This window comes from Fusarium tjaetaba, assembly GCF_013396195.1.
Source record: "Fusarium tjaetaba strain NRRL 66243 chromosome Unknown NRRL66243_c0000210, whole genome shotgun sequence".
Classification (NCBI taxonomy): Eukaryota; Fungi; Ascomycota; class Sordariomycetes; order Hypocreales; family Nectriaceae; genus Fusarium; species Fusarium tjaetaba.
In genome coordinates this window covers 82845-97900 of record NW_023501406.1, presented here as the reverse complement: position 1 = coordinate 97900, position 15056 = coordinate 82845, and the positions used below count along the sequence as shown (strand labels likewise).

General features: G+C 47.5%; 8 protein-coding genes across 8 annotated transcripts; 4 read left to right on the top strand and 4 right to left on the bottom strand.

Moving 5' to 3' along the window:
- Positions 1–61: 61 nt before the first annotated feature.
- On the top strand, positions 62–495 carry FTJAE_9267 (heat shock protein; the record flags this gene model as incomplete). The annotated part of the gene is made up of 3 exons (XM_037356170.1): positions 62–112; positions 179–306; positions 357–495. The coding sequence occupies 3 exons, from the start codon at positions 62–64 to the stop codon at positions 493–495; spliced, it is 318 nt and encodes a 105-aa protein (XP_037203689.1).
- Positions 496–954: 459 nt separating this feature from the next.
- FTJAE_9266 (uncharacterized protein) lies at positions 955–2589 on the bottom strand (the record flags this gene model as incomplete). Its single annotated transcript, XM_037356169.1, has 4 exons — positions 955–1342; positions 1391–2065; positions 2111–2157; positions 2206–2589. 4 exons carry the CDS (start codon positions 2587–2589, stop codon positions 955–957), a joined length of 1494 nt encoding a protein of 497 aa, XP_037203688.1.
- Positions 2590–3069: 480 nt separating this feature from the next.
- FTJAE_9265 (ATP-dependent DNA helicase 2 subunit 2) lies at positions 3070–5506 on the bottom strand (the record flags this gene model as incomplete). Its single annotated transcript, XM_037356168.1, has 7 exons — positions 3070–3087; positions 3135–3598; positions 3652–3863; positions 3910–4301; positions 4352–4867; positions 4914–4974; positions 5019–5506. 7 exons carry the CDS (start codon positions 5504–5506, stop codon positions 3070–3072), a joined length of 2151 nt encoding a protein of 716 aa, XP_037203687.1.
- Positions 5507–6096: 590 nt separating this feature from the next.
- Positions 6097–6832, top strand: FTJAE_9264 (mitochondrial outer membrane protein; the record flags this gene model as incomplete). Its single annotated transcript, XM_037356167.1, has 4 exons — positions 6097–6152; positions 6217–6250; positions 6300–6597; positions 6648–6832. The coding sequence occupies 4 exons, from the start codon at positions 6097–6099 to the stop codon at positions 6830–6832; spliced, it is 573 nt and encodes a 190-aa protein (XP_037203686.1).
- A 250-nt stretch (positions 6833–7082) lies between these two features.
- Positions 7083–7445, bottom strand: FTJAE_9263 (uncharacterized protein; the record flags this gene model as incomplete). The annotated part of the gene is made up of 1 exon (XM_037356166.1): positions 7083–7445. The coding sequence occupies one exon, from the start codon at positions 7443–7445 to the stop codon at positions 7083–7085; it is 363 nt and encodes a 120-aa protein (XP_037203685.1).
- Positions 7446–8898: 1453 nt separating this feature from the next.
- Positions 8899–9972, top strand: FTJAE_9262 (4-nitrophenylphosphatase; the record flags this gene model as incomplete). The annotated part of the gene is made up of 4 exons (XM_037356165.1): positions 8899–8967; positions 9020–9041; positions 9088–9156; positions 9206–9972. 4 exons carry the CDS (start codon positions 8899–8901, stop codon positions 9970–9972), a joined length of 927 nt encoding a protein of 308 aa, XP_037203684.1.
- Positions 9973–10127: 155 nt separating this feature from the next.
- Positions 10128–11347, bottom strand: FTJAE_9261 (DUF1295 domain protein; the record flags this gene model as incomplete). The annotated part of the gene is made up of 5 exons (XM_037356164.1): positions 10128–10347; positions 10396–10546; positions 10595–10821; positions 10871–10935; positions 10988–11347. 5 exons carry the CDS (start codon positions 11345–11347, stop codon positions 10128–10130), a joined length of 1023 nt encoding a protein of 340 aa, XP_037203683.1.
- A 704-nt stretch (positions 11348–12051) lies between these two features.
- Positions 12052–14279, top strand: FTJAE_9260 (DNA topoisomerase III; the record flags this gene model as incomplete). Its single annotated transcript, XM_037356163.1, has 6 exons — positions 12052–12132; positions 12186–12383; positions 12434–12612; positions 12663–12832; positions 12880–14192; positions 14250–14279. The coding sequence occupies 6 exons, from the start codon at positions 12052–12054 to the stop codon at positions 14277–14279; spliced, it is 1971 nt and encodes a 656-aa protein (XP_037203682.1).
- Between the last annotated feature and the right edge of the window lie 777 nt (positions 14280–15056).

The following is a 15056-nucleotide window of genomic DNA, read 5'->3' as shown; positions in this document are numbered from 1 at the left end:
TCTCGAATTCCGAATAACTCTGCGTCACTGAACTTATTGTCAATCGCAATCGCTCTACAAAATGGCTTCTGTTATGGCTATAGGTGCTGGCGCTGCCGTCGCGGCCTTTTTGGTATGTTTGCGGTGATTCCAGGCAGTGATTCCAGGCAGTGACTCCGGGTACTAACATCTCTTACAGGGCCGGGCTGGACTTGTCGCATGGAGGCGATCTCGAGGCGGCGTTGGAGCCATGGGCAAGGCCTTCTACAAGGGCGGTTTCGAGCCCAAGATGACCAAGAAGGAGGCTACTCTGATCCTGTCTCTCAAGTACGTCGTAACCCACTTCTTCTCCTACTCAACCCACTAACATCTTATAGCGAGCGAGCTGTCACCAAGGACAAGGTCCGAAAGGCTCACCGAACTCTCATGCTTCTTAACCATCCCGATCGAGGCGGCAGCCCCTACCTTGCGACCAAAGTCAACGAGGCCAAGGAGTTCCTGGACAAGAACAGTTAATTACGGTCATGAAAATTACTCCCCCAAGTCCGGTATTCGATTCACGAACCAGTCGCCGAAGCTGTTATCAGGATCATCAATGGCAGGGTCTAAGCGTGGGCGTCTTCCCGCGTGTGTATATTGTACACTACTTGTTTCCATAGCGATGGCGTTTGTTGGGTTTAGAGGAAGCTCTTTGGAGCAAGAGGAAGCTCTTTGGAGCAAGAGGAAGCTCTTTGGAGCAAGATGAAGGTATATGCCTTTGTTAAAAGCTATCAAGGCTCGACGCTGTATGAATAAAGGGTCCTAAAGACCCGTTCTCTTCTCACCCCTGTTTTTGTTCTGATGTTACTTTACATCTGTCTCGAAATATCATCTACCCTCTTTCAGGTCCCATTTCGTTCTGGGAATTGCCAACTTGCTTACCTGGAGCATTTTCCGGATGCATGTCTTCCATCACTCCGAGTTTCGAAACATCCTTCAGTCAACCTTGTTGAGCATCTTATTGCTCAACTCTTCTTCCTTCCGAAAGTCTTCCAGTGCAATACCAAGCATGGCACAAAGTGTGTAGTGCGCGTCGTTTCCTGCATTGTGCAGGTGCTTATGGGCGATATCAAGATCGTTCAGTACGGCCCCGAGACTTCGTCCATTGGTTGAACCACGCCAGGCTTGGTGAATGTCCTGAGTGTCCACCGGTTCTGCCAGCCCTCCGAGGAATCTTAGGTCTAAGCCCAATTCAGTGAAGTAGGCGATGTCCTGTTTCACATCATGTCCAACGATGACGATGTTTCGTTGGTCGTTAAGCCACGGTTGGAAAATTTCCATGATGGAGTCTGCAACTGTTGCATTTGTTGGGAATGTGCTCGCCCTATGTTACAGTTAGTAGCTTGTTGGAGTCTGAAGACGACGTCTTTACCCAAAGTCAAAATCGTCAGGGCATCCCTTGACGAACTGGTAGTTTCGCAAACCAGCAAACTCATAGACTCGAAGATGGTGAGTCTTGATTAGGGGCCACCAGCCACGGCCGACAATCTTAGGATCGACGCCTTTGGTGTCTCGTGTGTCGAGGATAGCGATACCAATTTCAGAGACGGGGTTGGGCTTTCTTTCAATGGCCTCAACATCGACGCAAATGAAAACAACGTCATAGCCGTCGGGATCTCCTAGAAGACCAAGACATCTCTGGGTGTTGCGAAGCATTCGCTCTCGGTGACTCTTCTTTCTTGCAGCCTTGTCAGGATCTGCCCTGTTTCTGGGTGGAAACCCAGACTTGACAATTCGAAACTTTGCTTTCCAGGCCAGTTGCTGTTTTGGAGTGGCTGCCTTGAAGCCTTTGATGTCATCTTGGTCAATAGCGGGCCATGGCCGAGCATCAAGAGATGTCTCTTCCTCCGATCGTTTCAAGTATCGCGGGCGTGGGGTACCATGTTCGCCGAATTTGAGGTAGAACTTTTCCAGGTTCACTCCGGGAGGGATCTTGAGTGAGGTGTCGAGCTCGAGGTTGATTTCTTCAAGGAAGACTTCGAACTGAGCTGTTGGAATCAAAAGGTAGGGGTCTCTAGCCGGCTCCTCTGGATCATGAAGATAGAAGCTTGTCAAGTTAGCACTATACATAACATTGATCAGATTGACCTACAAGTCCCAGGTTTTCTCGAAGAGGATTCTGGTGAAAAATGGCTTTGTCTGTAGAATGGTGAGCTTGCGGAGAGTTGTTAAAACAGTAATACGTACACGAGGCTTGTTGGCCTTGCCCACGAAGCGTTCAGGATACGAGACCACAACTTTGAATGGGCAGAAGTTGAAGTCCTTGGAGACCGCCTGACAGATGCGAAACTTGGAGTTATCAAATGCCTTTTCCTTCTTCTCGGCAAGTTCGAGCCGTCTGGCAGCATAAGTGTTGGCCTCTTGTTGCTGAACAGTTTGAGAGATCTGTTCTCTGGTAGCTTGTCTCTGACGCTCCATCATCTCGGCGTAGTTGTTGTCAGCTCCTTCGCCGATTGAGTTTCCTGAAGTTTCGTTGTAGTCCTCTTCTTCGTCTCTCGGTCTCTCCTCCAGCTTCACACCGTTGCCTAGAAGTTGCTGCAGTTTGGCTAGCTGGGCATCGAGAGCCGACATGTCAGATGAAAATAGAAGGAATGAAATTAAAAATCAAAGAAGAAATAGTGAGAGTTCAACTAGAGGAGCAGTGTTGAGTAATGTTGTTGTGAGATGGAAATGGTGAGATGGTGGTGCTGCTGAGTTCAAATGAAGGATGGATGTGGTGAAGGTTGAAAGACGGTGACGTTAGAAGGAAGGAGATACGAAGGGGTAAATAAAAAAAGGCAGCGAAAAACACAGTCTCAATTTTTGCGCCCAAGGCCTTATGATTCACTGCGAAAAGGTATTAAAAGTAAGGTAAGTAGAAGGTTTTATTTAGGTACCTAGTCAAACGGAAACTCGTTAGGCAAGTGGTAGATGAAATGCCACTGCTTGCACACGGCCCGTTACATGAGAAGGATAAACTTCACACCAGCCAATCAATATGTTGGTACACAAACGCCCACCCCTTTTACAAACAACTGATACATTTGCCATTACAAGACTAGACTGACTGCCTTACTTTAATTTGTAGAACTGTTCAATGTCAGTACATATTACATCGTCTGATTCAAAGAACTTACCTCATCTGCATCTTCTTGTGATACATCTGATACCTCTGACTGCTGCTTGTCAATGAGACCAAGACGACCCCATCGGACCTTAAACCAGAAGTCTCGTCTATCGCCTCCAAGTGCCCCCGAAATTAGCTGCTGCTTCATGTCTTGCATGAAAGTGTTGTACAGGCCTGGTTCTTCGAGGTTGATAAGTTCCTCCCTCATGACGCCAAGACATTCAAGAGCACGTTGATATTTGGCATCGCCGAAGCTCTCCGTAACAAACGTAGAGATGATTGCGCCCATCTGTTTTGCTGCCTCTTCGATTTGAGAAAGCTCCTCAGTTGCAGCAAGCATCTGCTTGAACTCGGGTACTGCGTTATCAGGGCTAATGTCACCCTTCTCCTCTTCACCCAGTAGAGCATCCACATCAAGACCAGAAATGGGTTTGACGGTTTCTCGGCCACGCTTTCCTTTGGCTTTGGGCGGAACTGGTGCCTTTTGTTAGCCATGGCACGCAATCACTAAAAGGACTATCACAAACCTTTCTTGACATCTGCAGCTTCAACAAGAGCATCTACCTTCCTCTGAACTGTTTCAATCAGATCTTCAGTCGGGTGAGAAAATCGCAACAAGATGGAAGGAACATCTGGAACTGGTCTGTCTGGGTGCAGTGCTCGTGATTTCACGGCATGGTTGACCCTGTGAACTGTAGGGTTGAAAGTCTCGTCAATGGAGATATATTCATCTGTTTCGCTGCGGGAGTCAGTTGCCGAAAGGTCCAAGATAGCATGGAACATACCCCTTGTCATCTAGTCCGTATGTCGACAGGTCCATTGCATCGACATAGTCGCTCATCGCATCATTCAGCTCATCCGTGGGCAATAGCCTGTGTGTTGTAAGGGTCTGGCCAGTAACCGTGATCACCTTATCCAAGGGAGGAAACTGGTAGCTTCGGATGTCTTCTGCAAATGGCAGCGGAATATCGTACAAGCATTCCATGTCTGGCTCCACGCCAGGTGCGAGCAGCACCAACAATGGGTCTTTGCCATCTTTAGTCACAATTCGGGCGATTGCATAAGACTCAAGCTCCGAGAGGGCCCATACAAGGGACGAAAGCGCCAGAGCAGATTTGGCGTCGAACTTACGCGCGACTGTTACGCAAGTCTCGCCGAGGTTAAGGAAGGGCTCGTACTGGAGACCATCAGCACTATAAAGGACAGGATATCCGGTGATAGGCGTACCTTTGAGCATGGAATGAAGCCAATGATTGAAAAGCTCTTTTGTGTATCAAGCTTGGTGATGTTGTATTCCGACTCGCTGATATGCACTGCAGTTCGGCCATATTCATAGCCCTTGGCAAGATCATCAAACTCGACGTCTCGTTTTCCTCCTGGTGCATCTGGGTCATTGACTTTGTAAGAACGAGCTTGCTTCACAGCAGAGAACTCAATTCCCTCCATATCGTCAGCGTCAACTTGCGTGGGTTCAGAATCCGGTGCACCTTCTGACTTGACAACGACTGTGCTTGCAGTCAAAGGTCGCGCCAGCTTCGTCTTGAAATATCTTTCCACATTTATGTTCAACGCGGCAGGAAATTTGTCGGGGTCTCCGAGGGTAAGAGGACCATCATAAGTCTTGTAAGGCTTCACTGCCTTGATTCGTGGGGTATCTAACTCGTCGATGGCCTCTGTAATGTTCGCAATAACTCCATCTTGACAGTCATTGACAAGCGATCTCAAGGCTTGCTCATTCTCTTTCTGTGAACTTTTAGCTATAGTTCTCACTGCGTCTCGTCATACTGACCTTTGTGCTCGGCTTATCCTCTTCCTTGAAGCCATATTCCGAGTCATCAAAGTCTACTCCCCTGTATCATGTTAAAAGAGTCGTTGAGATATCCATTTAACTTACAGGACAGTGAGCTGGATGTTGGAATCATTCATCTTCTTAGAAATGTCACCCAAGTCATCCGCATCCATTGGACCTTGGCCGTCCGTGACCAAGAAGATTTTTCTGTTCCACTTGAGCTTCTTTGTGAATGTATCAATCATATCAACAGCCAACACAATGGCTGAAACGGCATCTCCAGACCACGTATTGCTCGGCTTGACAAGTGATTGAAGATTCCTCAGAGACGACATTGTCATCGGTCCCAGCTCCTGCAATACCGCGATGTTCTCATACCCATCATCGTCTTGTAGCTTGTTGTCGGTCTCATCTGTCCTCAGGCCCAATACGCCAACGCATAGCGTTTTCCTGTTTGCTGCCACGATGTCTATGATTTTGTCCCATACGTATTGCATACTGTATTCTAGATCAGACTCTGATCTTCCACTGTGAATCTGGGCCATAGTCGACCCAAGGTCCAATATGAAAACGGTCGCTTCCTTCTCAGCCATGGTGGAGATGGTTTGTATGAAACCCGGTGATACAGAAAGAATGTCAGAGACGGAAGACGGGATCAAGAATTTGAAGTTAATCAAATCTCGCTATGATGAAAGGAATTCGAAAAGAGTGAGAGACAGTTTCATAAGGCCAGTCGCGCTTTTAAATGAATAGCAGCCAAAAGAAACGTCTCACAATGAACCCTTGTAATCGTTAGGCAGAACAGCCCCAAGATGTACTAAGGTTGGTGACCCATCGCGTCTGATGGGTCAAAGCTCCTGCCGACCTTCTCACGACAAGACGCGCGAGATCACGTGCAACGGGTGCCTGATAAAATACCGTTTATTGGATGAGTCTATTAAGCCACCAGAAATGTAAGAGAAGAGCAGGTACCGGGTAATTAAAAAGAAAATTCCAGTAGCTACATGCATATATAGGTATCTTGAATCATGAAGATCATTTCATCATAAGGACTGCAACGCAATATGGAGCTTGTAGGATCACGTGACTAGATGTGATATCATGACTATCGAAACACCTCAGTGCCTCGGCAAGTTGGATCTGATACAATTCATCAAACACTCACAAGTGAATAATTGCAATAATGGCAAGCACAGCAAAGGCAGTGGCCTTCTCACCGGCTCCTTACCATATCATCACGTAAGTTTCTTTGAGTTTGTGAAGTCAATCGCAGTAAGGAAAAGCATCGCTAACCCTACGGCAGCTATGGAACTTTACTTGGAACGACTTTCTTCCATGTGCGTATCTAATAAAGCTAGAAACATTGCAATTCTAACAGACGAGCAGACCTTCATCAATGGTATCGTAATGTTCAGGACGGTCGATCGTCCTAGCTTCTCTGCCATCCAGCAGAAGCTCTTCCCCATCTACTTCGGCCTCCAGACTGTCTTACCTGGTGTTCTAGCTTTAACATATCCCGGAAACACATTGATTGGTCTGTCAAATGGTCCTGCTGGTTTGGTGTCGGAGTTTGCCCGCTGGCACTCCCTGCTACCTATCAGTGTAATGGCCTTGACTGGTGCTGTCAATCTGCTTGTCTTCTTGCCTTTGACAGTCGAAGTTATGAAGCAGCGACGTGGCCAAGGTGCGTTAATCTTAATGGGGTCGATTTGAGACACTACTAATAATTTACAGTCAAGCGAGATGGCAAGGAGTGGTATGCTGAGGGACCTCAGAGTGATCAGATGAAGGCCCTGAACAAGAAGTTTGGCATGCTTCATGGTATCTCATCCTTGTTCAACCTCATCACTTTTGCAGCTGCTGTTGGTTACGGCTTTACTCTTGGTGGCCGTGTTTTGTCCGTTGCAGACCTCGCTTGAATATTGCACTATTCAAAAGTGAATTCATATTGAAACTCTAAATTGCTAGAAATGCAAATGCTCTTCTCCGTCTAATCTATGTATCCTGTATTCTCAATCGTACAATCCCGATCTCTAATGTCTATTCGTAGTGTCGTAAATCGTTGAACTCTTAGTATAGCCCTGAAAACAATGCGCCAGTTGGTCTTTCATAATGTGTAAACCGATACAGCTTTAAAGTCCTCCATGGGTGAAGTTTGGGGCAGGTGGCTTAGAACCTCCATGAAGAACGGAGTTCTTCCTTGGCTTTCTCAAAGTCTCGCATACGCTGAGCCTTGATCTCCTCCTCGTTGCGGGCATGTTGAGCTCGGCGCTGGTTGGCCTCGATTTGTCCCTTGGTGGTCCATCGGCCAGGTTGACGATCAAGCATGCTTTGGATGTCGAGTTCCTCTGTAGGCTTGGGGAACTCGCGGTTGAGGGCAGGAAGCTTGTGACCAGCTTGGTCGAACTCCTCGCTCTTGAATCCAGGGGTTGACACAGGAGTTGTCTCTGTGGATTGTGTCTTGTGAATGCTAAAGTAGCTGTTGGCGTTGCCAGAGGTAGGAGCTGCGGTTGTTGGCGCGGTGGGATTCATTTTGTAAGAAATTTGAGTGAGAGGTGAATGGGTTTGGGTCTCGAAGTGTTAATGATTTGTGTGTGATGCGTGTGTTCAGAAAATGTATGAGTGAGACAGTCTTTATATAGATTTTGAGGGGATAGTTATCCTGATAGCTGTGATATCGTGACGAGGTCTTGTGACTGGTTTCGGAGGGTACTTTGCGCTTGTTTGCTCAAAATAACAGCACAGAACGTACGAGATGATGAAAAGTTTTGAATCGAGAGTCAAGATAAAGGCAGCTCAACACGGTTTTTGTAGATATTTATGATTACGTAGGTATCCATCTGGGTCTGTTATCAATTCTTTCTCTTTCTGAACCAAGTGGAAACTCCTGTCGTCGATCAGAAATGGTGTGGGACCCTTAGAGTCTCCTAGCTTCAGGGTCCACGGGCGCCACTCTTTGATACGGAAGCAACCAGGCAGCAGAGCGGTGAATGGACGTTGTATTCCACGGATTCGGTTACGTTTGTCGGTCTGTAAGTCCAGCTGACGACTAAGGAGACTCTAATCTCGCCGCTTCGGAGCAAGCGAGTGCAGAAAAAAAATCACAAGGTAAGGTAAACCGAAGACGGATGTAGCCCGTTATCTCCAGGTCAGAAAAAAGTCTCCGTTAAAAAACGTGGAATTCTAGAAAATCCACCGATGACGATTAGGGTGGTCCATTACTCAGGGCGGAGTTGACGAGCCAATAATAGATCGGTTCTGGTCGTTGAAAGTCATTGAAGTGGTTGCTGGAAAGATTTCAATTTTGGAGATTCGGTCGCCACACGGAACGGGCTCGCGGCTCTTAGTAGCTTTGGACCAGTTAATCGGGTTTGGTATCTTCAGAAGTGAGGTCGGAGATGCAGATGATGCAGGGTTGTTATCTTTACATGAATAAGCCTCAATTTTGCATACCTAAAATGGTGCTTGGGTATCCTCAAAGAGCAAAGACTTGAGACGTTGAGAATATATTGATGTTCCTACTCATGTACACGGAAGAAGCACCCCAAGGTTGTAACAACTTACCCAAGTCTCTTGTTAATTAGTATTGACATTTTAGATTGTTTTACCTCCTCTAGCGATGTAGCAAGAAAATAAACAGTGAATCGGGGAGACTACAAAAATGATTGTATTTTCATGGCATACTACCCTATATCATTCATTCGACATGGATTCTCACAAGAAGGCTCCAGCGATTAAATAAATTGAGGAAATGGATACATCGTCATGATCGACCATGATAACCTTCTTTATTAGTAGACCCGCACGCTTTCCACGTCCAGAAGAATTACATCACAAGAAACTCCACGAGTAAGTGGGTATGACTAAGCAATTGGCCGAGTCAGTCAGACTGTTGATAATGATTGATGACCTATCTTGAATCAACCAACAGAACATATTGTCGATCATTTAATCATTGTCCTCACTTGTTCATTTCAGAGATAATATGACATCGTCACCAAAGTACATCAGCGGAGATGCTGCTGCTGTTAGCGAGTTCATCGACAAATTCGACGTGAGTCATTTACTCGTGTACCTCTCGAGCATCAACTGACACTGATGAATAGGTCTTCCTGCTGGATTGCGATGGTACATAACCATGATTTATAACTGAACAATAAACTGACGCATTCAGGTGTCCTATGGTCTGGCGATCATGTGTATGAAGGAGTCCCTGAGACCATCAAATATCTAAGATCAAAGGGTTCGCTTACTATCCTCACGATCTGAAAATGAGACTTACATCGACACAGGAAAGAGAACCGTTTTCGTGACGAACAACTCAACAAAGTCTCGTGATGAATACCTAAAGAAACTCACCAACCTTGGTATCCCTAGTGAGAAGGATGATGTGTTCGGTTCAAGCTACTCTGCTGCGATCTACATCTCACGCATCTTGAAGCTACCCGAGAACAAGCGCAAGGTCTTCATTATCGGAGAAGCTGGAATCGAGCACGAACTTGATTCTGAAGGTGTTCCTCATATCGGAGGCACAGATGAGGCGTTCCGACGAGACATTACAAATGACGATTTCAAGGGTATTGCTGATGGCTCACTACTTGACCCCGAGGTCGGAGTAGTTCTCTGCGGTCTTGATTACCACGTAAACTACCTAAAGTATGCCCATGCCATGCACTACATCAAGCGGGGAGCTATCTTCCTTGCCACCAACGTCGACTCAACCTTGCCGATGCACCACGATTTCTTCCTCGGAGCTGGATCTTGCCATATCCCTGTGGTTCACGCCACAGGAAAGCAGCCCTTGGCCCTCGGTAAGCCTAGTCAAGCTATGATGGACGCTGTTGAGGGCAAGTTCCAGCTCGATCGCTCTCGAACTTGTATGGTTGGTGACCGACTCAACACTGATATCAAGTTCGGTATCGAGGGACGACTGGGTGGAACCCTGCATGTCCTGACTGGTGTGAACAAGAAGGAAGACTGGGAGAAGGCCGATGCTATTGCTGTGCCCTCCCATTACGCTGACAAGTTCAGCGATCTTAGACTGGCAGAGAAGCAATAGACAGACGATAGACCATGATACAGATTATAGACAAACTATGCAACTGACTCCTCTATCTATACTGTGATGAAATTGGACATTGACTTATGCTGGCCAAAACCCAGCAGTCAGCGCTCTTGACTAAAGGGCAATAGGCAATGTATTTAGGCGCAAACTTAAGCTTGCTTCTTATTCTCCATCCTCTTAGCAATATCGCTAGTCCGAATGACCTTTGGCCCAGGAGTCTTGTAGGGGGTGAGGGACTTGGGCAAAAACATGCCAACCTGTTCCTGGTATGAGGGATACTCAGTATACTTGCCAGCTGTGATGAGCTCAGTGAGCCAAGTTGAACCCTGGAAGAGGAGGATCAAGGCAGCAGCGCCGGTGAAAGTGTAGCTGTACATGTTTTTGGTTGCGAAGCAACTCCACTGGTATAGCACAAACCAAATCATTTGCTCTGCAGCAAAGTTGGGATGTCTGCTGTAAGCCCAGAGACCAGAAGTGTTGAACCCACGGTCAAGCTCCGCTTGAGAGTACTTGAACTGCTTGGGAACCTTGGCCTCGGCCTGGTACTGATGCTTGGCCGCGTGATAGTCTATACAATGGTCAGGCTCATAAACATCAAAGCACACGAAATACTCACCCCACTGCTGACCATCGCTAACCCACTCGCTGTAGACGAGACCAACCATGATAAGAGCAAAGACAATATCGGCAGAGGTCACATCCTGCTCAAACTTGGTAGAACAGAGAATGGCATACGCAGGCACGCACGAGAAGCTGAAGAGCAGAACGCTCTGGTAGAAAGAAATGAAGGTGACGTTAAAGAGGAACCAGACAAATCGGGGCACATATTGCTGGAGAATGGCCCTGCATGATATGAGCTGACTGAAGATTTGTGAGTGGACGATCAACTTACCATCGATAATCTTCAGATCCTTTATTGTAACCCCCCTTACGCCAGTAATTATATGTCAAGCGGCACTGTTACACAGCATTAGCGGTGACTGAACGAATGAGATGTAAGGACACGTACACTCCAAAGGGTTGTAGCAGCAGCAATAAGGTCAACGCGTGAAGAAGGAATACCAGCGAGACGCGCCCAGACTGAGAGGTGGACGACGTATAAGTTTGGGAGAATCGACCACATTCGATCAACTTGAGAGTAGTTTCTGTTGATCTCGGAGACAACGAGGAAGACAAAGCCGAGAGCAATAGAAATGGCAAAGCCTGAGATGAGAGGATTTGTATCAACATAGATCTGCCTCAGCCCATCAGGACTGGCAATGTTGTCAAGAATCTGTCGAGGAAGAGCATAGAGCTCTGGAATGTAAGGTTGGACTGTTTTGGCATACTCGCCGCAGTCCTCAATGGACTTGACGAATGGGAGAGACATGATGCTTGCTTGATCTTGATGAGACGAGGGTTTATCTCAGATTTGGAAACTTCGATATGAATGCAGCACAGCTGGTTTAATACTTACTTATAGCGATGCACAGCTTCAATAGCGTCATAGATGTCAATTCCAGGTGGAAACCAGGGCACTCTAGACCAGAGCATGGAAGGACACCGCCCCTCTGTTGCCTGGCTCCCGCCTTGTGTGTGGGACCACTAAGCTTCTAGGTGACACTCCCCTAGATTAAACGGATTCAGCCGCTGTGGCTAGTGGTTATCCGCCTGTAAGCCACTGAAGAGGCTTAATCCCGGAGAACTTAATTTTCAACGTCAAACCTTGGTCCTACCTCAAGTTTCCCTCCTCGCCGTGAATATCAGAAATGAGCTTCAGAGCGTTGGCGTAAATATTGAGGCTACAGGTGCTTCAGCAAACAGTTTATCATGGTAACTGGCAAACAATTCCAATAGCTGCTGAAATCTTATTGTTGAGAGATTATGGCAGCAAACTATTTCTGCTGCAAACGCGCCTAGTTGACCGTGTTTGTTATGCACATCGATCGTGCTTGCCTCAACGCAAAACTTCGTCTGCACTCCCGGGCAGCCTGAGGCAACTCTCCACTCGCTTTTTGTACCTTAATCACCACGGCTGATGGGAAAATCGCACCAGAGATATAAAACAGTTACAAAGACTTGTGTTCCTCCAAGATGAGAGTCCTTTGTGTGGCTGAGAAGCCCTCTATATCCAAAGCTGTGGCTACACATCTCTCTGGAGGTCGTATTGAAACGGTAGAAACCATCCAACGCACAACAACAATAACCCCTCGCTAACGAAATCATAGAACAATACAAGAAACAAATACATCAAGAACTACTCGTTCGATTTCGACTTTGGTCGTCAACTGGGCAATTGCTCCGTTACCATGACATGTGTCACTGGACACTTAACCAACGTCGACTTTACTCCAGCTCACAAAAACTGGTATCAGCCACCTCCAGAGTCATTGTTCACCGCCCCTATTGTCACGACCATCAGCGAAGTAAGAGTTCCTATCCTGATCCGGAAGCAAACAGTATTGACCTTTCAAAGGACAAGAAGACAATTGCCCAGAATTTAGAATCCCAAGCAAGATATGCCCAAGCTCTAGTAATCTGGACAGATTGTGATCGTGAAGGAGAACACATTGGTAATGAAATCGTGGAAGCCGCACAAAAGGGTAAACCTGGTATCCAGGTTTTACGAGCAAGGTTCAGCAATGTCGAGCGAGCGTACGTCGCCGTGTCCTCTTATTCTATGGGGTACCTACTAACAATAACAGTCATGTTATCTCAGCAGCCAAGAACCTTGCGACTTTGGATGAGAGGCAGGTCCATGCTGTATCTGCAAGAATCGAGCTGGATCTTCGTATTGGATATGCATTCACCCGTTTTCTCACAAACAACTTACGGCCTCTTGGGGGACCTATGGAGAAGCTGACTCTGAGTTATGGTTTGTACCCTGGCCACCGCCCTCTTGACATCTTGCTGATTTTTCAGGGTCATGCCAGTTCCCGACCCTTGGGTTTGTCGTGGATCGTTACTTTCGTGTGAAAAACTTCGTTCCTGAGCCGTTCTGGAGCATAAAACTGATGCACACCCGAGACGGTAAAAAAGTCGATTTCTTCTGGCTAAGGAACAGGCTATTCGATCGCATGTCCACAGTGATTCTTTATGAGAGATGCCTTGCAGCCAAAACAGCAACAGTGACCAAAGTTCAGCAGAAACCAACTCGAAAGTTCAAACCATTGCCTCTGACAACCGTTGAACTACAAAAGGCTGCGACGAGGTTACTCCAGATGAGCGGACAGCAGGCCATGACCATTGCTGAAGGTCTATATAACAAAGGGTTCATCAGTTACCCCCGAACGGAAACAGACCGGTTCGATAAAGGGATGAATCTCCGTGCTCTGGTTGAGAAGCAAACCAGCGATCAGAGATGGGGCCCATTTGCACAGAATCTTGCCAGTGGTGCTTTCAAACAACCAAGAGAGGGACGACATGACGACAAAGCACATCCTCCTATCCACCCTATCACATATGCCTCGCCTTCAGTCTTAAGTCGCGACGAGGCTCGTTTATATGAGTATGTTGCGCGCAGATTTCTTGCTTGCTGCTCAGATGATGCCCACGGTATGGCGACTGATGTTGAGCTCGAATTTGGAGAGGAGCGTTTTAATGCTCATGGAGTCATTGTGCTAGAGAGAAACTACCTCGACGTGTTCATTTACGAAAAATGGAATAATACAGTGGAACTTCCGAAGTTCACAGAAGGTGAGCGCTTTCAGCCAACGGAGGCTATGATGACAGAAGGGAAGACTACAGCGCCTGGTTACCTGACGGAAGCCGATTTGATCGCTCTCATGGATGCCAATGGGATCGGCACAGATGCTACCATGGCCGAGCATATCCAGAAGATACAGGACAGGGAATACGTCGCTACGATCAGCCGATCAGGTCAAACATCGGCAGATGATGAGGATGCGGACACAAGTACGTCCACAAGAGGTCGTGGACGTGGACGTGGCGGTCGAGGTGCCAGAGGTGGACGCGGTGGTTCATCATCATCTGGTGGCCGAGGCGGCTTGAAAGTCTTTGTCCCCACACAGCTCGGAGTGGCTCTAATCCTAGGCTTTGATCGAATGAACTTCGAAACCAGCCTTGGTAAACCATTCCTCCGGAAGGAGATGGAAATAAAGATGAAAGCTATCTGCGAAGGTCGTACGAACAAGGAAGTCGTCTTACGGGAAAGCCTCGCTCAGTACAAGCAAGTTTTCGAGCAATCCCAACAGAAACTAGGAGTCCTACGAACGGTATGTCCCATATGCTACACAAACTCGGCCCATCGTGTCACTGACCTGATCAATTAGGCATGCCGCGAGTTTGTCTTTGGTTCATGAGATTCGGGCTTTCGGTATTCAGGGCATGTAAACCCTTAGTTGATGCCACACTCACAATTTAGAACTCGGGCAATCTTCGAAGATATCTGGGGTTGAGCTGCCAACCTTGGAAGTTGACGACATTACGAGCCTACCTGCACCCCCATTGTCTCGTTTGTGGGTCGCTAGACTTGTGAAGTTGTGATATTCAAATCCGACTTGGGAGCCTATCAGCAGGTGGATCATGCACACGTACGATCTGAATGATGTGATTTGGGTATCGTCAACGATGGCCTCGAAACATGGCGGCGGCATATATATCAAACCACCCCTCAGTTGAGATGTACTTGGCGGCGGCGGGGTTGGCTCAGCTGCAGCTGTAACCATGTCCGAAAGAGTCACAGTGGTGTAAGTGTGGCAGTGACGAGTCTGCTGAACTCGGTAATAGACAGGCGAGACAGGGAAGCTTTGTGCGTCAACCACCTGGTTGGGAACGAATGGACGAGGTCACTCAATGTGGAGGTCTTCGGAGCGGGATAGAACGGGATCGCCAACGGCACAGGAGCCACCGGCCCCCGCACGACGCGATATCGTAGCCTCGGGCTTCAAGAGCGCGGGGCAACGGGATTGATGGATTGAGTCCGCATCCCTTCCGTTCTTCCCTATCGATGCGCAGGGAAGAGGCTTTTTTATGAGGTGCCCACGGCGCAGCGTTGTCCAACGTGGGGTTTTATCAATGGATGATGGGTCACACTGGCGCCCAAGGATGATTTTCCTTGGTTTGAAACAAGAGGGGGG